This window comes from Lytechinus variegatus, chromosome 13 (assembly GCF_018143015.1).
Source record: "Lytechinus variegatus isolate NC3 chromosome 13, Lvar_3.0, whole genome shotgun sequence".
In the NCBI taxonomy this organism is placed as follows: domain Eukaryota; kingdom Metazoa; phylum Echinodermata; class Echinoidea; order Temnopleuroida; family Toxopneustidae; genus Lytechinus; species Lytechinus variegatus.
Window position 1 is genome coordinate 29,917,741 of NC_054752.1, and position 25,846 is coordinate 29,943,586.

General features: G+C 36.5%; 1 protein-coding gene across 1 annotated transcript in view; it reads left to right on the forward strand.

The window, feature by feature from the left end:
• Window positions 1–10,374, forward strand: part of LOC121425866 (ras-related protein Rab-18-B-like) — a 29,505-nt gene extending 19,131 nt beyond the window's left edge. Inside the window, exons 2-7 of the mRNA XM_041621948.1 lie at window positions 33–88; window positions 678–739; window positions 3,871–3,943; window positions 4,538–4,656; window positions 5,312–5,437; window positions 8,851–10,374. Of these exons, the coding sequence (XP_041477882.1) occupies window positions 33–88; window positions 678–739; window positions 3,871–3,943; window positions 4,538–4,656; window positions 5,312–5,437; window positions 8,851–8,964 (550 nt within the window). The 3' untranslated portion in view covers window positions 8,965–10,374. The remainder of the gene's footprint in view (window positions 1–32; window positions 89–677; window positions 740–3,870; window positions 3,944–4,537; window positions 4,657–5,311; window positions 5,438–8,850) is intronic.
• The last annotated feature ends 15,472 nt before the right edge of the window (window positions 10,375–25,846 follow it).

A 25,846-nucleotide genomic window follows, 5' to 3' on the forward strand; every position in this document is an offset into this window, starting at 1 on the left:
TATTCATTTTGTTTTGTTTGTATTTATTTCAGTTTACTCCTCCGATTCACAGACGATACGTTCGATCCCGAGCAAGCAGCTACAATAGGTAAGGGAATGATGTGATAAATAGTATATCTAATTCTCTTTTTAATATTAATTTCTGAGATTGTTGTACTCATAGGAATCCTTCAAAATGATGCAGCAAATGTCTTGAGACTAGGCCTTGTGGATCTGTCATGGGTGGCCTAAGATTAGATTCTTTTCTCTATTATTTTTCTTCTTAATCTTAATTCCCCTTATTTCCTTCTTTTATCCAAATTTCCTCTCATTCTCCGATCTTCTCTTCTCCTTCATGATTCTACTTTGTTTTTCTTCCTATTCTTTTCCCTGTTGTTCTATATCTTTTTTGCCCCTTCTAAAAACAGGACCTGGATTTTACAATTTTATCATGGTACGGGTACAATCTACAATATGAATTAGATCATATTCAAACTGACTTCTAAACTGAACTCATTTTCGCTCTTCATGAGACATTTGAATGGTTCATACTGCTTTGCTCACAATTCAGTGTATATAATAAATTGAAATGTGTATATAATAATTAACACTATTTTTTTATTATTATGAGCAAACTTCAACAAAGCATTACCTGTTTGATTATTGACCTGTTTCCTCTTTTTTTATTTATCTATTAGGAGTGGACTTCAAAGTGAAAACTCTTACTGTAGATGGCAATAAAGCTAAACTTGCTATATGGGTAAGTGTATTGTAAAAAATAATAGACTGTAAAAAGATGACCTTTTTGTATCATAGCATTTGGATCATACTTGTTTATCATTTTTTATTGTTATTTTCAATTGATTCTTCGTCTTCTCACATTTCATCATCAACTTCATGTTTTCTTTCTCCCTTTCATCAACATCACCTTTTATTTCTCCTTCTCCCTTTTTCTTTTCAGCATCATCATTACCATTTTTTTTCATAATTTTTACCATCATCATCACTATCATCATTATCATCAATGGCACCATCATCACAGTCATCATCATCATCAATATCAACAGCACCATCATTGCTGCCATCACCATCATTATCATCATTATCAACGGCACCATCATTGCAGTCATCACCATCATCATTATCAACGCCACCATCATCACAGTCATCATCATTATCATCATCATCATTATCATCGGCACCATCATCACAGTCATTTTCATCATCATCATTATCAACACCACCATCATCACAGTCATCATCATCATCATCATCATTATCATCGGCACCATCATCACAGTCATTATCATCATTATCAACGGCACCATCATCACAGTCATTATCATCATCATCATTATCAACAGCACCATCATTGCAGTCATCCCCCATCATCATTATCAACGCCACCATCATCACAGTCATCATTATCATCATCATCATTATCATCGGCACCATCATCAGTCATGATTCACTATCATCATTATCAACAGCACCTACATTGCAGTCATCATCGTCATTATCATTATCAATAATAGCACCATCATCACAGTCATCATCATCATCCTCATTATCATCATCACCATCATCTCCATTATCATCAGACATCATCATCAACATCATCTTCATCATTATCTTCCTCCGTCTTTTTCCCCTTTTTGTCTCGCCTGCGTAGCAGAGTGAGACTATAGGCGCCGCTTTTCCGACGGCGGCGGCGGCGGCGTCAATGACATTATAACTTAGAAAGTATATGGACCTAGTTCATGAAACTTGGCCATAAGGTTAATCAAGTATTACTGAACATCCTATTAGAGTTTCATGTCACATGACCAAGGTCAAAGGTCATTTAGGGTCAATGAACTTGACCATGTTGGGGGAATCAACATCAAAATCTTAACCTGAGGTTAAGTTTTTGAAATGTCATCATAACTTAAAATATATATGGACCTAGTTCATTAAACTTGGACATAAGGTTAATCAAGTATCACCAAACATCCTGCATGAGTTTCATGTCACATGACCAAGGTCAAAGGTCATTTAGGGTCAATGAACTGTGGCCGATTGGGGGTATTTGTTTAATTACCTTCATAACTTTAAAAGTTTTTGGATCTGATTCATGAAACTTGGACATAATAGTAATCAAGTATCACTGAACATCCTGTGCAAGTTTCAGGTCACATGATCAAGGTCAAAGGTCATTTAGGGTCAATGAACTTTGGCAGATTTGGGGGTATTTGTTGAATTGCCATTATAACTTTAAAAGTATGTTGGTCTAGTTCATAAAACTTGGACATAAGAGTAATAAAGTATCACTGAACATCATGTGCACATTGTAGGTCACATGACCAAGGTCAAAGGTCAATGAACTTTGGCAATAATGGGGGTATCTGTTGAATTACCATCATAACTTTGCAAGTTTATTGATATGAATTTGGACATGAGAGTAATCAAGTATCACTGAATATCCTGTGCAAGTTTCAGGTCACATGATCAAGGTCATGTGAGGTCATTGAACTTTGGCCACATTGGTTTTATTTGTTGAATTACCATCCTATCTCTGTAAAGTGTATTGGTCTAGTTCATAAAACGTGGAAATAAGAGTACCGGTAACCAAGTAGCACTGAACATCTTGTGCTAGTAATAGTAGTTTTCAAAGTCTGCACTGCTGCTATGTTGAATCGCGTGATGCAGGTGAGATGGCCAGAGGCATTCCACTTGTTCACCCTAATCATCACATTGTTCCTCAGTTTACTAATTTGTAATCATTCATTATCTATCCATTCCCTCTATATCTCTCCCCATTTTCTACCCAACTTCTCTCATACTCTCTGCTGTCCTCTCCAATAATCCACTTCTTTCTGAATATTTTCATATGTTGTGTTCACACTGCTCTCTTATACAAGAAAAGTAGTAGGGCAAAAATTCTCGGACATAAAACCAAATGTGAACTGGCATGCTTAATTCCAGTATTCACAATATGATTTGATGGCAACTCAACAAAATCTGTATCTAGTCTAGAGAGTGAAATACACATGTGCACTGTACATCTTTTAAATTGAATACAGGGATTGTCTTTTTGTGATCAGATTTCCTTATTTCTTTCAGAATATAATTTAATATTGTCAAGTCCACCCCAGAAAATTGTTGATTTGAATAAATAGAGAAAAATCAAATTAACTTAATGCAGAAAATTTCATCAAAATCGGATGTAAGATAAGGAAGTTATGGCATTTCAAAATTTCGCTTATTTTTCACAAAACAGTGATATGCATAACTCAGTGACATGCAAATGAGACAGTCGATGATGTCCCTCACTATTTTTGTTTTTTATTGTGTGAATTATACAATATTTCATTTTTTGCAGATTTGACCATAAGGACCAACCTGACTGAACCATATAGTATTAAACAATACTAATTCCACATGTTCAGGAGAAATTAGTTGTTGTTTCTCTTGACAATAAGGAGAAAATTAGAATACATGTATTTCATATGATAAAATACAAAAGAGATAGTGAGTGGATGACGGCATCGGTCTCCTCATTTGCATACTGACCAGGATCTGCATATAACTGTTAATTGTGTAATTAAGCGAAACTTTAAATATCATAACTTTCTTATTTCCCATCCGATTTTTATGAAATTTTCAGGGTTATGCTTGTTGAATTTTTCTCTTTTTATTCAAATCAACTTTTTGTTGGGATGGACTTGCCCTTTAAGATTCAGATATTTTAGTTGGGACCAATAACCTGTGGGCCTATTTCATTAAAATAAAGAATGAGTGGGCATAAAAGTATCTACCATAATTCAAAACAGCGTGGGTGATGTTGATTTTAAGCTATAGATTTTGATACATTTAATGTACATTTCATATATCATTATTTTTCATCAACAGGACACAGCAGGACAAGAGAGATTCCGCACGCTGACACCAAGTTATTACCGGGGAGCTCAGGGGGTCATTCTGGGTCAGTGTCTCTTCTCAGTAAATTACATGAAGATGAAGGTGATGAGGAGGATGATAGGAGGGATGATATTAATGATAATGATCATAACGAGGTTTGCTGATAGAGATGATGATGATGATGTTGGTGGATGATGGTGATGATGATGGTGAGGAGGAGGATGATGATGGTGATGATGATGATGATGATGATGATAATGATGGTGAGGATGATGATGATGATGGTGATGATGATGATGATGATGGTGATGATGATGGTGATGATGATGATGATGATGGTGATGATGATGGTGATGATGATGATGGTGATGATGATGGTGATGATGATGATGGTGATGATGATGAAGAGGTGGAGGAGGAGGATGATGATGATGATGAAAATGACGAAGATTTAGTGATGATGGTGGTGATGTTGATGACCATGTACATGTAGTTTGGTGTATCTTTCCTAATTTTGTTTTAATAACCCAGTTTTTACTTTGACAGTTTGGGAGGTCTGTTGAACTAAGATTAGGTTTAAAAACCAATGGTCTCTGTTTGTGATATCAGTGATTGCTTTAGCTTTTGTTTCATAATTTTCTCCTGATCTTCTTTTCAGTATATGATGTCAGCAATCAGATGACCTTTGACCGGTTAGGTCAGTGGTTGAATGAACTTGATACGTACTCTACTAAGGCAGACATTATTAAGATGCTGGTCGGAAACAAGATAGACAAGGTATGTGTAGAGGGTCTGCTACTTATCAACCTCCTGTTTGGAAACCCTTTCACGCATGAGCATTATTGGTATTACAAATTTATGTGTGTGGGAGACTGAGCGCAGTATCAACAAAAACAATCAATAAAAGTATCAATAAATTACACAAAAGAAAAGAGGGCAAAAGGTAGGAATGTCGAATTTGTAGAATTTTATCTGCCACATTTTCTAGACACGCAAGACAAGTATTTAGTAAAATTGATTTGACCATTTTCGTTGCTGTGATGCATAAAAATTTATGCCGGTCGATATTAAAGGAGTAGGTCCATCCATATGCCAGCAAACCTTGAAACAACAAATAAGATGATAAGTTTTACTTCGTAGGAATGAGGCCTGCAGCATTCAAAAATGCAATCATCAGCTATTTACAATGGTGGTGTTTTGTTTCTTTTACATCGGTGCTTTCATGAATATATTGATGTATGAATGACTGCATGGTTTGTAAATTTTAGATAATTACTGTCTCAGCTATCAATCACAGCTTCAGAAGGAAGATGAATTTTATTTATCTTCCCAAACAAATTTGCTGCCTCTAATTTTGATGTAAATATTTACGGCCCTATGTATGACTTGTTCCCTCGATGAATATTGCCTTCATGTTGTTGTTTTTGTACAGGAGAAAAGAGAAGTATCTAGAGAGCAGGGCCTAAAGTTTGCCAGGAAACATTCTTGCCTCTTTATCGAATGCAGCGCCAAAACAAGAGATGGAGTGCAGTGTGCTTTTGAGGAGCTGGTAGAAAAGGTATGTCTAAATGCAGCTGAAAATCTATATGCTGGACACCAGTTACACAAAACCAAGCATCCGATCATACGATTGATTTTAATGAGTGATTGTACACTGTCATCACTGTGGCCATTGCAATCAATTTTGAATTTTTGTTGCTATGATCAATTTCTAGACTTTGTGTTGTAGGCCCTGCTGGTTAAAGGTAAAAGGAAGTAGTTGCAGCAAACAATTATTCCATGAGAAAGTCTCTTATATAAATCAAGGTTACTTGTCACCATATTGGTGTTTCATAAAGTTACGCACAACTTTTTGAACGACCAGAACATGTTCTTAAGTGAATTACGGATCATGTATCATTTAGGAGTCACCAGTCGTTCATATCTTATGAACAGCTTTATGAAACACCCACCTGTTACTTTAATGTTAACTTGTCTTAGTAAAATCATCTTATCTTGGCTCAAAACCGATAATTCTGATGATCACTAATACAGAAAAGCATATGCGGGACAGCGCATTAATATTGCTTCAAAAAATACCCATCTATTTATATCAAATGCTCATTTTGCTAATTTCTCAGCAATTACGCATTTTCTTCCAGAGCCATTTCGCACATATTTTTTATTTATCCATACAAACACTTGGGTGGTAATTTTATTAGATTCTGTTAGAACTCATTTTGAGATTGTTACCACATCTGATATTTTAATTTATCTTTAACTCCTTGAATTAAGAAAAATTAATTTGGTATAGTAGTAGTATAGGTGGTGTTTTTTTACCCGATTGCTAAGAAAGCATGAATGCTTGTTGGCAAGCAACCAGAGGGCCGACGCGCACCAAGTGGGAATCAAATCAGGTCAGCGGAATACGAAACCCCCGTTTTACCGACTAAGCTGTAAAACAGACATATACATGTACATGGATCTTCTTATCAGGGTCAATGTGTTTTTCATAAAAATGAACAAAAAATAAGTAGTGCCCTTACATTAACATATATGTATTTTATCTCTAAACCAACATTTTGGTTTCCAAAAGAATCGGCCAAGTAGGAATCTGTTTTGATAGGTGTAGCCTAATAATATTTGTATTTTCCTCTTGCGTGACTTTGTCCCCAGAAATTGTTTCATTGTCTTAAGCCGGGATACATGCAGACGTTCGAGCTCTGGTCACGTCGTCCGGATGGTGACGTTAAATGTCGGTCCAAGACGTAAATAATCATATATCTGATTGATATACGGGATGCTCGTAAAAACTCTTTTACTCATAGGTTTGTGGCTGAAAAGTAGTGTTCAGGATAAGACTCTTATTTACCTGGAAAACTTTAAGGGGGTGTGGCAAGAAGATGTTCTGACACCATAGACATGGCAGGCACACTTGGGTTGTGTCTTTGAACCTAATTAGGATTCCTTTAGGAAAATTTTGTGCATGTTATGTACTGTAGGTAGCTGATCAAGGTAGACTGACCCTGTATGTGGGGGCGTCGTGGTCTATTGGTTAGGACTCTTGTCTTTCAATCTGAAAGATGTGGGTTTGAGTCAAAGCCATGGCGTGTTTTCCTTCAGCAAGAAATGTACCCACATTGTGCTGCACCCAACCCAGGTGAGGCAAATGGGTACCGGCGGGAAGTGATTCCTCTAATAGATGTGCGCACCTGAATCGGTAGGCTAGCTTCGCCGGGGTAATATAGTATGGCCTTGAGAACTTAGGAAGGTGGATATGTGCGCTATAGATATTACTTATTTGTATCACCCTTCCCAAGCAACCTGACCAACCTGAAATACTTTCCTCAAGGCAGATGACACAAAGCTTAGTAATTGATCATAGAAGGATTATCATTATTGATTATTATTATTATTATTATTTGTTTGGCGTCACCTGTGCCTGGGAGGCGAAAAGCAAACTGAATCACTGTGACCCGCAGGTCTCTCCTCCCGATATAACTGATAGGGGGGAATGCAGGTGGACCACTACACCGGGGTTTCCCCCTACTCTTATACGAATAGTGCAGTGGGTTTTTAACGTGCAAAGATGATGCACTCCTCTACACGGGGCCTCCATTTAACATCCTATCCGAGGGACGGAGTGTTTTCCATTGTAACATAGCCTGCATCTATGAAACATGGGAGAGACGTTTACACACAATGCACTGGCTTCAGTCATCCGCCCGGGGTGGACTCGAACCCACAATCTTTGGTTCGACGGGCAGACGCATTACCGACTGAGCCAACACCGCTCTCTTGCATTGCATTGATCATTATGTGCAGTAAATTGTACAAAACAATTCTACAATCAACCACGATGCTTTGTGATACAGGGCCTATGCATGATTGAGTTGACAGTTAAGGGGTAGTGTTTCACAAAGTTACAAATTTGACTGAAAATCACAGTGCAATGTAAATGCCGGTTGTGGTTACTATTTCAAAATGATCACTGAAGTGTCTGTATGTATGATTAAGAAATATGTGCAAAAGGATTCTGAAAGAAATTGTGTAATTACAGAGAAACCGTACATTTCACCAAAATCTGAGGGCTTTTTTTCCAAGCAATTATGATACACTATCCCACTTGAGCTTTTCTATGTTGGGTATCTTCAATGTGATCATTTTTTCCGGCTTAGATTTCATGATTTTTAAAAATTCAGTTTAATAATGTAACTGTACCAGATTGAGACAGTTACAGACATACATCATGAAAACAATGTTTACTGCAACTACTTTCATTAAAGGACAAGTACACCCCACCAAATTTTCATAAAAATCGGATGTAAAATGAGAAAGTTATGACATTTTAAAGTTTTGCTCATTTTCAACAAAATAGTTATATGAACGAGCCAGTTACATCCAAATGAGAGAGTTGATGACATCACTCACTATTTCTTTTGTATTTTGTGAAATATGAAATATTCTAATTTTCTCATCATTGTCATATGAAACAAAATTTTATTACTCCCTGAACATGTGAAATTACCATTATTTTAACAACTTATGGTTAAGTCAAGTTGGTCCTTATTGTCAAATCTGCAAAAAATTGAAATGTTGTATAATTCAAACAATAAAAAACAAAAGAAATAGTGAGTGATGGACATTGTGCATTTAACTGTTTTTTGAAAAATAAGTGAAATTTGGAAAAGCCATAACTTTCATATTTTACAATGTACATCTGATTTTAATGAAATATTCAGGGTTATGTTTGTTTGATTTTTCTCTATCGATTCAATCAACAATTTTCTGGGGTGGACTTGGCCTTTAGGTTCCATTTCATTAATGTATTACTGCATTGGTCAGATTATTCTCATGGGATGCACTCTCCCTCATTCTAATAAATGGATTGGTCATTGTTATCCTGATTCTTTGTGTGAAACCCCCAAGAAGTGGGAACCTATCTGTATCTTTGATAATTATAATGTATGTTATATTATCTCTACCTCCAAGATCATTCAGACTCCCGGTCTATGGGAGAATGACACAAGACAAAGAGGGTTTGGAGTCGGTCAACCAGGGCAGCCCAACCAAGGTGGATGCAGCGGTTACTGCAGTCTAATATGAAACAGAACGACCGCTTGATGAATCCCTCCATAGGGTTCAAAGACTCTTTGACGGGCATGATGATGAATCAGTGATATAAATCATCAAATTATATGAGCTATTCATCAGACTGCAATTCCAATGGACTTGGCATTACGTGGGTTGTCTGAGGAATACCCCACGCAGCAGTAGGAGATGGCTTGCTCTGTGTAATTGTGTTGTCGCAGAAACTCAATGCATACAAAAGTCCCTGGAACCATCAAAATTATGTTGTTGAAGCAAGAATTTGTCTCCTAGCATTAAGAATTAGAACCAACAAGCAAAGTGATGGAAAGAGCCTTAGCTGAGGACCTGTTTCATAAAAAATGTTACCACTAATAAGTGCTAGAGTTGCAAGTCAAATTTGCTCTTGACCAATCAAATTACAGTATTACTGGAGCTTATAACAGGAGCTTGTAAAAAGTTTTATGAAACAGGGCCTCTGAATAATACATCACCTTCTCAAGTCAAGAACTGTGTTTCTCAAGGGGAGTGTTTCATAAATCACATTGTCAGTGATTTTTCACAGACAAATGTATCCTCAGCCAATCAGATGCAAAGATTTCAGTAGCTTACAACAGTTTTAAGTGATGACAATATGAAATGCTCCCCTGATATTATATGTGTTTCCTCTGTACATATTTATTGATCCCACTCTCTAGGATCTAAGATATAGTAGTATCTACATGTAGAATTGACTGAATATTGTTCCCCTTACATATATGAATGAAATTTAGATCTCACTTGTGAAATCAGCAATCCAGTTATTTAAAACAATGTGACATTTTCGACAGAGTTCGCCACACTTGGCTCAGCCATTATCCATAGTTATTTGTAGTTTTAACTTGATACACCTTACTAAAAGTGGGCTAATGTCTTACAAAATCAATTATAGCTCCTTGAAAAGCCAGAAATTTTGCATTCTGTCATAGCCATCTTTGTGAAGTGACTTCAGTATTGTGTGATATCTTATGTGTGTAGGAATATCAACATGATAACGTGGCTATCCACCCATACATGTACATGTACATAATGTAGGTCATCTTCTTGATGATCAAAATTTACTTCTCTAGCTACATACACAGGAAACTCCAGATGGCAAATTGCTGTGCTTAATTGATTTCCAAGAGGTTTCTATTTTCCTGATTCCTTCATGTGTCATTAAAATCAAGGAAATCTCATGATGTTCCCAGAGTCAACAACATTCCGTTAAGTCATGCACATGTTTATCAAGAATCCCATTATATAGATAAACTTAAAGACTATATCCTTTGAGGAAGCACATGCTACATACTGCAGATGTAGGAAAGCATGCTTCATACATCACCAATCTGCTACTATCTTTAACAAATTGCTTCAAATTCTAATTCATTTATTATACAAAATGGTAAACAAAAAAGAATAATGTATTTGTTTATTTCCTATTCCTTGTATTCACCTTATCTAGGCCTGGGTATTTTGGGAGATCATGGGGGGGGGGCTCGCAGGCCACTCCCCCTTGAGATCTTGGCTGTCAATCGCACGATTGCCCCGGAAATTGGCAAGCAGGTTGTCTAGCACATAATCTACAAAATTGTATGGTATTTTATTTCATGCAAATTGCTATTGATTGATTGTGCTAATGTATGCGTAATTAGTATGCAAAATCATACTTTCTCCTCTAACTCCCTAAATAATGCTCCAATTTTTTAAATTTTGGTGTAGGAATTCTTTGTGGTATTAGCAGTCAATGTACGTGAAGAAAATGAGATATCAGATAAATTTCTTTATATATCATGTATTTTTTTTTCAATTTCTTATTTATTTCTTTATTTTTTGACCTTTTGTTTTTCATTGTTTTTTATGAATTGTGTACGAGACTCTTAAAAACAAACAGCATAAAATAAATCCATTAAGACCATTTAAGCTAAAAATAATCATACATTTATGATTTTTAGTTGAAAACAAAATTTGCATTGACTTTGTACAGGAAATCATGTTTTTGAGCAATTTTTAGTCTGACATGCACTTACATAATGTTGTGAAATTTTGGAGTCGCGTACCCGAGCATTGCAAATTTGGTCTCAAAAGATGCGGAAGACTTAGACGTTAAAAGTCAGTGAGTGGCACTGTAAAAAAAAAATTGTGCAGCAGAAATATTGCCCCACCCCAAGGCCCGGCCAAGATAGGGTTAATGAATTCGAAATTTATTTTTTTCATTGGTTGTCTCTTTCAGCCTGTGTATAATAGATATCATGGTATGATCTATTTTTTTTTACATGTGGGTTAATGTAGATGCTATCTCTTCATACATACAGATGCAGCAGTTCAGCATTTCCAAGTCGTTTATGTTTTTCCAACTGAGATGCCAATTTCGGAGACCAGGCCCCGTCTTACAAAGAGTTATGATTAATCAGATCAATCGCAACTATGGAAAGCCAGCAGCATCAACATCTATTATACATGTTTGTTCAAAATATTTTCTATGATGTATATTCATGCATTCATTGTTTTCTTGAAAATTTGCAGTGCTTCTCTTTGTTTACAAAAGACATTGTGCAAATTTCCTGTCGAAAAAATTAAGGCACTGATGGATTTCCATAGAGTTACGATTGTTTGGTAAGACAGGGCCCAGCTTTGTGTGAGGTCTTCTGTGACTCTCTGTGTAATCACAGGCATTGTGTATAGGGGGATAGGATGTGATGCATGCATGAGAAAAAGATTTGAGGGATGAGCAAGAGTCCCTAGTGAGGGAGTCTCTAATGCTTGAAACTTGGCATGTCTGTCACAGTAATTTAAATGCCAGAGTTACACATACATCAAAAATAGAAATACTAGTAGTAAAATTGAATAAAAAATGCTGGTTATGACTCATGATTGTATTTTGCATTGTATTATCAATGTTGTATATTTTTCCATTCCCAAGTACACATAGTTCAATTTGAACTGATCAGTATAAAACTCATTGGATTAGCACTGAGATGGGTAGAAACTATTAACTTGTGCAGGGTAAGGAAAGTCACATTTCATGCATATATTACCATAATTATCACAATTTGAAAACAATCTTGTTTTGTGCTTTTATACATGTACATACCCCCAGCCAACCATTGTTTTTTACATGAATATATATAGCCTAGTCCCTTAATGCTTTACATTTACAGCTAAATTATTGCCTAATGTAATCAGACAGCCCCTTTACATGTTGTGTGGGTAGCAGAGGAAGTAGTGTATTTCTTTGCTTCAAATATAATGTAAATATATACTGCATTTCATCCACAACTCATTCTACTGTTGGTAATCTTTCAAGTCCTCTAAAATGGCTTGAAATTGGTCATCACATTTCATTAATTGACTCAATTAGGCTCAACAACAATGTTAATGGCAGTGTTAGTGCTGAAGGTTGCTCACGATTTATTATTTTGATTATCATTATACTTTTAATATGTCATAATCATTTTCTTTCATTGTCTTCCATGATTGCCACTGATGAAAGATAATTTGTTTATTTTGAGATCATCTCAGCCTGTTGCTGAATTGCGATTAATTGCACCGAAATGAAAAGTTACAGTTGAAGTTTTCATGCAAAATATGAAAACTCCTAGGCCCGTATTCTGAAGTCAGGTTTAACTTAGACCATGGTATAACTCTCTGCTAAACTTGAGGGAAGCAAGGTGTATAAAAATTTTGTTTACAGTAAATGCTTCTCATGTTTACTGTGCTCTTTACTAATTATTTAATGGTGAAGACAACTGTTATACTTATCCTTCCCAGGCAGTTAATAATGTTTTATTGAATCGCAGAGCTGCCAAGTAGTACTGATTTTCAGTATTTAGTTCTAAAAAATGAGAATACTGATAGTTTCATGTAAAATACTGATTTCTTAAGTTTCAGCTTTACATGTGATCCTATGGTATTCTTTGAAAATACTGATTTCCTCACCGAAATACTGATTTTCAGCATTAAAAATACTGAAATGTTCTTTTTCTGGTTGGCAGCTCTGGAATCAAATGAACTGATACATTGAAACTCTACTGTTATAGATTTATGTAATAACTGACTTTCCATAGTGAAACCACAACTTAAAACCAAAGTGTAAATTATACCTGACATCATATTATGAAACATAGTCTTTGTTCATCTGAATTACAACTATACTTGACCTTGATTTGTAACTTTATAGTGATTTATTTACTCCTTTAAAATATGAGATTGTAGAGGGAATAGATGTGTTTTTTATTGAAATCCATTTGAAAGACTTTATGGAGAGCCTCAGAAGTCACATTGATCACATGTCAGTTCTATCTCCAAAGAATTCATGTTGTACAGATTTGGTGTTGACTGTTGATATATCAAAGTGTTATTTCTCCTATCTTACAAATTGTAAGGTAACTCCACATAAACATTGCAAAACTACTCATAGTAATGCATTTATGCGGTTAAAGGTGTTCCTGCACAACACATCTCTGCCTTTATTGTCAATTGTATTGTATCCACCTATGTACATCAAATTGGTTAAAATCATCTTGATTTAAAGTTAGAGTTTTAGTTTACCTTTAAGCATAAATGTAGTACAATTAGCAAACCATGTACAGGATATTACAATCAATTGTTTAGAAATAATAATTGTGTTTGCTAGATATGTTGCATCCTCAGCTTATGTTGAAATATGCAAATGTTGGTTACCATTCTTATACTAGTAGTTCAAACATGTTTAGTGAAATACCAATGTTTTGCAACAATTTGATCAATATAGATTGTAAACTATCCTGATTTTCTACTAATGTATTTTTTTAATGTAAATCAACTAAAAATGGACATTTAAAAAATGCCCCAGACAAGCAAATCCTGATGGGATGAAATTGTAATTATGCTTGATGAAATTCAGTTCAAATATTATTGCTCCAATCCTTATCTTTTTTACCCTGGCATGCCCACAGCTAGTTTGCTGTGCACACTTTTCACTCAAGGTAAGTGGTCTGAATAAAGCAGCCTAAACTCCCTGGCAGTGACCTGTGCAAAGAAGGCCCCTCTTATGACAGCAAATTATATTTGTGCTACTCTTATGTCCAGACCCACTTGTTGAATCAAAGTTTCAGTGAAGGTCTGTGCATGCAGACTAATCCAAAACCTTCCTCATCGTGCTTGTACAATATTAGTTTAGATTCTAGACATTGGTGTTCTTGTTATTTCTCTCCCCTTGCTTTATTCTCCCCCTGCACGCCATCCCCAGTGATCGCACTATCACCTCTTTCACGCCCTTCACCAACAAGGAAATCGTGGGGCTGTTTTCATTTCGGGCGTACGGGTCGAGGATTTCTGTTATTGATCAACTGAAAAGTAGAACAGTCCTGGCAAATGACTAGTACAGTATATGATATGGTTGGGTGGTCAACCTGTGATAGGAGGAGTTGTTTCATTGGTCATCAATGGAATGAATAAAGGTTGCCAAACGACCTTCCCATTTCTTGATGTATACACAATAATATGCTTTTCACACTGCATTTCCTTAACCCCATACTATCATTTTTTTCAATTCACACCGTCTTTCTTAACCCCATACTATCTGCTCAGCCGGGGTTAATGGCTATCCCTCAGCTCATGAATATTGATGATTTTACCATACAGAGTGTGATTAACGAGCAATTCGACTTCTGTTATTGGCTAATGATTAGCCCTGTTTCGTTTTCACACTGCATCTCTAAGCACTGCAATTGTGGTGCTAGCACCACAATAAGCCGGCTAACCCTGCTTTTCTGCAGGGCCAGATAGTACCATACTATTTACCGTGCTAGCCCACTTTGCTAAAACGTAGTGTGAAAACGAAGTGGGTTAAGGAAAAAAAAGTGCAGTGTGAAAAGCATATTCATGTTAGGACTCCGTATTAACCCAAAGCTTAGCATTTGGTCAAAGAGCTGACTTTACGCATGACAACATTGATCATTCTGTGCAGTTATTCAAGTGTAAAATCAACTGTATGACCAATCCCAAAGGCCTTTGTAATGGTCATTTGGCAGATTTCTTTTTTTTTCTTTTACAGGCCCTGCATGTCGATTTGTGTATTAAAGTATTGTTGCATTACAAGCCATGTATATTGTAGGCTTTTAAAAGTTTATATGAATCATTGATAGATTCCATGTAACTTCACACCAACTTTGACTACAAACTTCAGGGAGTGTTTCATGCAAAGTTTTTGTCAGTGACTTTCACAGACATGTTATAAGCTACTGAAATCCTTGCATCCGATTGGCTGAGAGCGAGTGGGTCATTGAAATTCACAGACAAATCTGGTCATGAAACACTTCCAGTGAGTCAGATCCTCTCTTTCAGTATGGCTTCCACACTGTGACCTCTAGGACAAAACATTTCGTAATTTATGACCCGTCAGATATTTATTACGGTAGATCTGCATTTCTTAATGTCCAGAGAATATATATATATAACCAGAAATTTAGAGAATATAATATGCTGATGTCGTTCCATGTTCTTGGTAGTTTCAATGTAAAAATTAAAAATTAATATTAAATGATTATTATGTAAATATATATATGATGTATCGTGTGTCATTAACTGTCAAAAACATTATTACATTGTTCACAAGAGAAGATTGGAAATAAGGTCTATTGGATATTGCATTCTATCGACGTACAGTAAAGCCTGTGTTTAGTGACCACCCAGTTGCCTTTATAGGCAGGTGACTGCTGTAGACATGTTCTTATACACAAAATCTTTCTCCATGGGAATCAGTTTTAGTGGTCACTATAGACAGGTGACTGCTATAGACATGTTCTTATACACACAATCTGCCTCCATGGGAATCAGTTTTAGTGGTCACTGTAGACAGGTGGCTGCTATAGACAGGTTCTTATACACACAATCTGCCTCCATGGGAATCAGTTTTAGTGGTCACTGTAGACAGGTGACTGCTATAGACAGGTTCTTATACACACAATCTGCCTCCATGGGAATCAGTTTTAGTGGTCACTGTAGACAGGTGACTGCTATAGACAGGTTCTTATACACATAATCTACCTCCATGGGAATCAGTTTTTAGTGGCCATTAATCAGACAGGTGGCCACTATCACAGGTTTCCTGTATGTAGAGTATAAATTTAGATTGAAAATGACTACAGTTTGCAAATATGTTGTTGATTTGAAGAGTCCATCTTGGTCAAGATTGTTTCAGAAATTCCTTTAAGCATGACAATGACATAAATATTTGTGGGAGAGTAGAACTATCTGTTTATATATCAAACATGTCGCGCAAAAGAGTTTAGTTGTGTCTGTACCATGAATGGCACTACATGGAGTGGAACACCAATGTTGGCCTAGCATTGGACAGCCGAAATTCAACATTAACTGGTTATATTTCATTTGATTTTGCCTATTTTTTCTGAAAAAGTTGAAAAAAGCTGAAAGTGTCATATCTTCTTGATTAAAAAAATCCCAATAAAAGATGAGTACCCTTCCTGTCATTAGCGGCGGAATCCAAAAAAAAAATTCTTCTAATGAGATGATGAGAAGAGGGTATTCGGAAATAATGACCAAAGCCAAAGGACATAGATTTTTTTTTCTTTTTCACATGACATGAATAATACATGGTATGTGTTGTTATTGTTTTTGTATCACAATTGGACTTCGTATTAATGCCTTTAAAACGTGAATAATACTCTTGCTATAGAAGTTATAGAAGCCAAGAAAAAAACCTTTAAAGGATTTGAAACCTGCTTTTTAATCTGCTTTGGTGAATTCCACTGAGGGCTGACTGACTATCCGAAACGGTTTATTTGTTCTTATTTCAAACACTTTCAAGCATTACGACCTGAGCAGGCGCATTACGGAATTGGTAAATGATTTTGAAATTTGATAGACATATACGTCATAGAGCTCTATGTATACATTATTTTAGGAAACTCATGTACATTGCACAAGACAAAGCAAGAGAGAGAGAGGGGGAGAGAAATATAGCAGGTGCCAGATGCATATACCTCGATATCTTCTCGAAAAATATTTCAAAACAAAATTGCATTCAGACATAGCTTCTACAATCTTCTCTTTTTTAAGTGGACAAGGATAAAGAATGAAGTACGCAGAAGTGTCCTTTTAAATGTACATATTTGCCCATCTTAATACCCAGTTGTTGTTATTGTCTCACCTGCATAGCAGGATGAGACTGAAGGCGCCGCATTTTCAGACGGCGGCGGCGTCAACACCAAATCTTAACCGAAGGTTAAGTTTTTGAAATGGCAGCATAACTTAAAAAGTACATGGACCTAGCTCATGAAACTTGGCCATAAGGTTAATCAAGTATTACTGTACACCCTGCCTAAGTTTCAGGTCACATGACTAAGGTCGTTTGGGGTCAATGAACTTAGACCATGTTGGGGGAATCAACTTACATCAAAATCTTAAGGTTAAGTTTTTGAAATATCATAACTTAGAAAATGTATGGACCTAGTTCCCCGGGGGGGGGGGGGCCACTTCCATTCACGAGTGGATACCATGCGCGACCATGGGGTCTCGAAAAGCACCCTAAACACGTAATTTCCATATTCTGAAAATGCACCCCTTAACAAGTATTGCCGTGTGAAACCCTACCCTTTACAAGTATTGGAAACAAAACGATACTCTTGGAAAATATTCCCTGAAATGAACCCCTAAACAAGTACAGGAATGTTTTATTGTTACGGGTCCTTCGGTCGTCGGCTTAATTTACCTTATTTGGTTTAGTACGACCCCATCTTCTACACCTCGCGCAAATCGGACTCTTAACACGAAGTGTTGGGGCAAAAAGGACATCCTTTATAAAACATTTTAATTTTGTTTTATCATCCCCGCAAATTCGACCCTAAACACGTAATCTTCCTAGCGAATTAGATACCCTTTTTTCATTATTATTGTGTTTTTGACACCCTTTTCACGTTACGTACGTAACGTGCCCTGTCGTGAAAAAGACATCCTTTTTACGTGTTTTTTTTGGTCGCGCATGGTATCCACTCGTCAATGTAAGTGGCCCCCCCCCGGGCCTAGTTCATGAAACTTAGACATAAGGTTAATCAAGTATTACTGAACATCCTGCTTGAGGTTCACGTCACATGACCAAGTTCAAAGGTCATTTAGGGTCTATGAACTTTGGCCAAATTGGTGGTATCTGTTGAATTACAATCATAACTTTGAAAGTTTATTGATCTGATTCATGGAACTTGAACATAATAGTAATCAAGTATCGCTGAACATCCTGTGTAAGTATCAGGTCACATGATTAAGGTCAAAGGTCATTTAGGGTCAATGAACTTTAACCAAATTGGGGGTATTTGTTGAATTACCATCATAACTTTGAAAGTTTATTGGTCTATTCATAAAACTTTGACATAAGAGAAATCAAGTATCACTTAACATCATGTGTGCATTTCAGGTCACATGACCATGGTCAAAGGTCAATGAACTTTGGCCATAATGGGATATCTGTTGAATTACCATCATAACTTTGAAGTCTATGGATCTGATCCATGAAACTTGGATATTAGAGCAATCAAATATCTATCCCATCCTAGTTTCAGGTGACATGAGCAAGGTCAAAGGTCATTTAAGGTCAATAAACTTTGGCCATATTGGGGGTATTTGTTGAATGACCATCGTATTTCTGTAAGTGTATTGGTCTAGTTCATAAAACGTAAACATAAGAGTAACCAAGTATCAAGTATCACTGAACATCTTGTGCGAGTTTCAGGTCACATGACCACGGTCAAAGATCAATGGACTTTGGCCATTTTGGGGTATTTGATGAATTACCATCATAACTCTGTAAGTATATTGGCCTTGTTCATAAAACTTGGACATAAGAGTCATCAAGTATCACTGAACATCTCATGTGAGTTTCGGGTCGCATAACCAAATTCCAAGGTCATTTAAGGTCATTGAACTTTGGCTATTTTAGAGGTAATTATTAGATAGCTGTCATAACTTTCAAAGTTTATAGATATAGTGTGTAAAATGTGGATGTAGGGGTAATGATGTTTCGCTGACCAGTTTAAGGTCACATGATGAAGGTCAATGCATTATATGAATGGTGTTTTTTGTGAATAATTATTTTATAGTAGTTTTCAAAGTCAGCACTGCTGCTATATTGAATCGCGCAATGCAGGTGAGACAGCCCGAGGCATTCCACTTGTTTATAAAATAAATTCGTTTCGACTTAGCCCAGAAGAATTCAAGACCTGGAAATACATTCAGAAGTATGCATGTATATATCACTTGTTTACTTGACACTAAACATAGATTCAAAAGAAACTCGTGTGACCTTCCTTCCTGCCTCCGGTAACAAAAAACAAACTTTTTATAAAGAGGATGTTGAGGATTCATAATAGCCAATGAAGGGGTTATATTGTCATTCTTTCTGGGATTACAATGGATCAGGGTCGTCTCAGTATCGTAACGGACTAACCATTTGAGGGTTCAGACATTGCGAATGCCGGGGCAAATTTGCAATAATAAAAAAGCTACAAGTAATCGAAGCGAGCGTCATTTTGACTTTTTGTATACAAAAATCTATTTTTTCTGTAGATTTTTACATAGTAATCAGAAAACAGTATAAATTACTTCATCCCTTTTCCTTTCCTTTACGTTATTTTTATCTGTATTTTTTCTTGGTCGTGAAAAATCTATGGGGTCGACTCCATGGGCCCTATGCCCCCAAACTGTAAGCCACTGCGCGGTGGGGTGATGATGTCATAGATTTTGGGCCCCATGAGGGGACCGTATAGAAAATTGATTCAAGGTTTGGTTTGATTATTTTTTACAGAAAAAAATAATGCAAATGCCGCCAAAAGAAAATCTAGAAGAGAAGGAAAGACCACCCCCCCAAAAAAAAGGGGGATGGTGACCTATAGCGCCTCATAGCATGAGATATAGGGACGGGGCGCGTCCCTAGCCCCTCTCCCTCCCGCCGCTGGATCCGCCACTGATATGATCTTTACAGTACATGCTTCAGCTCTTTTAAATGGCAAGGTCGTTACCTATAACACTGGCTTAATATTCATTTACTTATCGTTTTTTTTTAAGCCTGAATACTTTGATCAGACAAAGGGCGATTCCATACGTGTCGTACGGGGTATTTCGACAATATCTAGTCTCTTAGCTGATTGCTTGAGCAATAACAATTTATTGTTTTGTCAATGATAAAGTTATGATCGTGGGTAGTCTTGTGAAAAACTGATTACCAACAAGGTGAATTACAGGTGAAAATGTTGTGTCGTACGGGAGGGACTCAGAAATGTCCCGTACGACACGCAACATTTTCACCTCTGATTCACCCATGGACAACATAATTTGGTTGTCATTTTTTTTAACATGACTACCTAGTAGTGATTTATTATTACCACAAAATACAATGAAGTTCCTTGTTTGTTGGACAGTAGGTCGAAAAGTGGTGAAAATGGCTGATTTTTCTAGCATGGAATCGCCCCAAAGAGAATTGTAAATGCTCGCATTTATTGTAAATGGTTCGTCGACTAACTTGACTTATATAGCTCTATGATTGTATGTAAGACTAGTCTACCATGCAAGTCTGCTGGTTATGACCTAAATCACTCGCTCATAAATATTGTGAATAAAGATTGGGCCTTCAATTCGAGATTCCAACGGATTAATACACCTGTTTTCACTGCGTGAAAGTGAGTATTACTAAACATGCTAAAAACCATGTAAACTATGTTAATAGTGATTTTGCGTTTTTTCCGTTAATTGCAGGTTTTTTTATCAAAAGGGGAGAAAAATCAAAATATAGTATATTTGCTTTCATGTTCCAAGTGTTCGCCCAAAATATGCAGTGTGTAAGCCTGTAATGCAGCGCCACTTTAGGCATGAATTTTCTTGACGAAGAGTGAATAATGGTTATGATGATGATGATGACTATGATTATTATCACACTTATGATTATCATTTTATTTGGCATTATCAAACAAACAATTGGTTAACAAATTCACATAGATGCCGGGAAAGGATATATGTATACTTAAAATCCGCAGGTCTTCCTTTCCAATCCATGTGACTATACAGAATAGTGAACAGTAAAACAATTGGAGATCACGGAATGATTGGTTGGTTGGTTTGTTTACTTTGTTGGTTGACTCACTGGCTGATCAGTCGATCGATTGATTGATTGCTTGCTTGATCATTAATCCATTAAAATATCTTTAACTGATATTGTTCGGGTGACATATGGACTTATATATAGGGCCTCAGTTTATATAGGTTTTCCCGTCCATTTTCCTCAGAGTTGCATTTAAATTAATGAATAGACGTTCAAATTCTAAATATTTTGTCCATCCCGGGGGGGGGGGCACTCGACCAAAAAAAATGATAGGGGTGTGCCGCGGGCGAGACAAAAAACGGGGGCCTTGGAGCGGGCTTATTGTAAAAAAAGAGGGTCCTCGGAACGGGCTTCTGACCTACAATGTTGTGAAAAACGGGGGTCCTTGGAACGGATCGCCAGCGTGCGCTAGCGCAGAGACGATGGTCGGACAGCGCTCGGAGGCCGCTTTTCACCAAAATTGCAGGAGATCAATGCGACCGGAACAGCGTAACGAAAAATATGCGAAGCTTTGGAGCGGATTTCTTTCTTATTTTTTCTCGATAAGAACAAAATGCTATGCCTTGGAGCGGCTTTCTTTGTTTTTTTTCTCTCAATAAGACAAAAATGCTATGCCTTGGAACGGAAATTTGGGTGTAAAATGGGGGTCCCCTCCGCGGCACATACCCACTATGCATTATGGTTCATTTCAATCTATTCAGCATTCATTTCTGTTCTATATCATTCCTTTGAATTTTGTAGAAATTAAATTTAAAGAGAAATTCGTTCAAATTATGGCCAAGAGGTGTTATTTAATTTCGCGACGACGAACTGATCGTTTCATTTCGCCTAAAATACCATTTTCAATTTCATTTATCCGCATACATATTTGCACTTTAAGCGCGTCCAAATTCACATAACATGTTTCTGTGTTCTTTTTTTTCAAACTTTACCCAACTTTCTATTTTTTCTGACCATTATGTTTGATAAAGAAGTAATTCATGTAACATTTATAGGATATGGTTGCAAACGGTTATTCTTTTATTGATTGATGAGTCAGTGCAGGGGCGGATCCAGGATTTCTCAAGGGGGAGAATTTTACCGAAGAATTTGACGAGTAAAAATAAAGGTTTTTAACCAAAGAATAGGGGTATGTCGTCCACGAAAACAATTTAATTGTGCCTCTCAAAGGGGGAGGGGCACGAACCGCTGGTGCCCCCCCCCCCTGGATCCGCCAATCAGTGGATGGATGACCAATGCCAATGGTAGGTATTTTTTCTTCATCATTTTTTTATTTTACATAAAAATTGCAATTCAAATAGATGGTATTGACCACAGTCTGTAGTTATGAAAGTGGATCAAAACGAGTTGTTGTTCCGATGATGGTTTGTCAGATGGATTATACTTTTCAGTAAAATTGTAAACATCCAATTTAGAAGTAAAAACCATTTCCATAATCATTCAAAAGAAGTAAATACAACAACATCAACGAAAAACACTCTCCATATCCTATAAGTGATTGCATATTGATGATTTCGACTTCCTAAACGTTCGCAAGGAGGGTACCGGTGCGAATTTGAAAACACAGCTATTTTAATTTGATCGTTCTTTATGCATGCATGTTTAAATGAAATAACCATGAAATCGCGTGCCAATAGAATAAAATTGAATAAGTGTTTGGCTATTTAAATGCTTATCTCATTGGTTATTCAAATAAGTTGCAAATTGAATTATTACATCATTAAATCGGTTGAAATTTTGACGAAATTGGACGGGAACTGAAGCACTCTAATAGAGTGAATCTCTGCTACAGTACAGTACAAGCTTGGGAAACCCAGCTAGGCAAGCTAAGAGCACAGCTAGATGCGCCATCATTTTTTTTTGAGCCGCTAGGAAGCTGCAAGGTTAAATAAGCAGTTGTTAAAGGTCAAGTCCACCTCAGAAAAATGTTGATTTGCATCAATAGAAAAAACTCAGACAAGCACAATGCTGAAAATTTCATCAAGATCGGATGTAAAATAAGTTATGACATTTCAAAGTTTCGCTTACTTTTAACAAAATAGTTATATGAACGAGCCAGTTGCATCCAAATGAGGGAGTCGATGACGTCACTCACTCGCCATTTCTTTTGTTTTTTATTGTTTGAATTATACAATATTTCAATTCTTACTAATTTGACGATCAGGACCTCCTTGCCTGAAGCACAAAATGTTAAAATAATGGAATTAATTCCACATGTTCAGGGAGAAATAAAACTTCATTTCACATGACAATGACGAGAAAATAAAAATATTTCGTATTTCATATAATAATATACAAGAGAAGTAGTTAGTGATGTCATCAGTTCTCATTTGCATATCGACCAAGATGTGCATATAACTGTTTTTTTAAGTGAAGCGTAACTTTAAAATGCCATAACTCCCTTATTTTACATCCGATTTTAAAGAGATTTTCAGTGTTATGCTTGTTAAATTTTCATCTTTTTATTAAAGAAAAATAACGAAAATAGGATTGCGAGCTTACCAGAGAAGCATATTCCGGAATTATGAGCTTACGATTTGCTGAGACGAGTTTCGTCACGGTTACGGATTTTAAATGGGTCATTGAAATAACCGATGAACAGTACACCTGGGTGAAGATTATATAGCACAAGATAGCTGACAACCAACCAATATCCAGGTTGTCAAGATAGGCGTTGATAGTTCTTTATTCGACAAGCACGGTGTATTGCGATCGAGATCCTTCTGGGAAGGGTCATTCTTCAACCGACACTGAGCATGCTGAGGTAAAAGTCTTATACGTCAGTTTCAACTTATATAGCGGGATCGTTCTTCGAAGCTTGAATAAAACATTGAAGTGGAGTATACATGTATTTTTCGCGATTATTGGAAGGCCTAACTTAAAATTATCGAAATTGGGGACACTCTGCATACAATTTCCGATCATTCTACAGTAAATTTTGGAATAAATGGTTATGATGTTTTATACTGAATTTTGTTTCCTCTTTGTCAGACCAAAATGAATATGAGACGATCTGAAGATAATACCTCGTAAAAACTGTGGTGTTAAAACTGACACCAATTGGTGTTGATAGAGGACCACACCCTGAGGTGTTGAAATAACACCCTAGAGATTAAACATAACACTAAAGAGTGTAAATGTAACAACAAAAGGTGTTGTAATAACACCTATAGGTGTAAAACTAACACCACCAATTTAACACCGGTGTAAAATAATTGGTGTGGTCCTCTATGTACACCGGTTAACACCATAGTTTTTGCTGTGTATATTCTCAGATAATATCTGCACCTGAATAGGTAGCCTAACTTAACAGGGCAATAATAATAGCAGGGACCGAAGGGAGAACAATTTTCGGAATTGAAGTGAGGGTTACACTTGGTAAATATACCGTTATTATTATTATCATCATCATTATTGTTAATATCATTATTATCATCATTATCATTATTGTGATCATTATCATGATTATCTCACTAAATATCATTTAACCTATATAATATCCACAGTTTTCTAGAATTAATTTCTTGTTTTTGTGGGAGTTGATCAAACAACGTAATGTCTGTATATAGATAAACGTGTCTAGAGAGGTCCGCTTGATATATACAAGTGTGACAATTTGGTTGGTTGATTGATTGATTGATTGATTGACTGACTGACATGACAACCTGTCTTATTTGTTTATGTATTGATCGAATTAGTTGATTAATTTATTTATTTAGTCATCGATTTACAGATTGCTTGAATGCCTTACTCTATAGGCAGTGGCGTACCTAGGATTTGCAAAGGGGGGGGGGCAAATTCGTCCGCCCAAAAATATGACAAGCAAAAAAAAAGGTCTTGAACTACAAATATAGGATTTCGTACCAGAAAAAAATTGACAAGCAAAAAAAAGTCTTCAATCTCGTCGGGGGGCGGGGGCAGGGATACGTCCCTTGCATGGGTTGGGACTCGTCAGGGGGACAGACTGCCCCCCCCGTAGGTATATACGCTAGTGTCTATATGGATAAGGTGGCTACCGCATTAATTGCCCGGGGGGGCAGTCAAATATATTGCTGTAGACACGCGTGACAAAAAAAGCGCTTTTAAAGGGTTTTTTTTTTCAGTTTTGGACGCGGGTCGCGATAAAAACACCGATTTTCAAAAATAAGGGTGGTTTGGAAAGACTGGTCAATTGTCAATCGCGGGGTCAAACGTCACGGTATTTAGGGTATGTTTTTATCCAAAGCATTTTTTTCTAAGACTAGCCAAACGTGTTGAGGGAATCATTTTTTCCTCAAGCTTTTTCCTCCTCATTTCTGAAGTGTTCAGGTTCTTCCTGACTGTGGTATTTTAACCCTAACTGAACTGGAGAAGGGGGGGGGATGCAATACCAACGAATATAGTTTTGTCTATATCTAAATATATTGTTAGCATGAAGACAAAACTTGTATAGGGGTCATATTCTGGCGACAACTTGTTTTTGGGCCAAAATGTGTTAATGAAGCTCACGAAAAACTGTTATTTTGCACAAAGAGAAAAACTCGTTAGGGGTGTTTGGAAATAATTTGGCCACGCGTGTGTACAGTAATACATTTGACTGCCACCCCCCCCCGGATTAATTGTTGAATTGCTAAATAGTTGTTTTATGTCTAAAAACATAACGTCTTTAATTTCTAAAGCCTTTCAACAAATCCGATCAATTATTCTACACTCTTGAATCTCGAAATCTTAGTCATTTCAATTGGAACTGGTTTTGTTATTTTTCATATGCATAAAATGTCTTTCTTGAATTAAAATGGTTATGATTTTCTTATA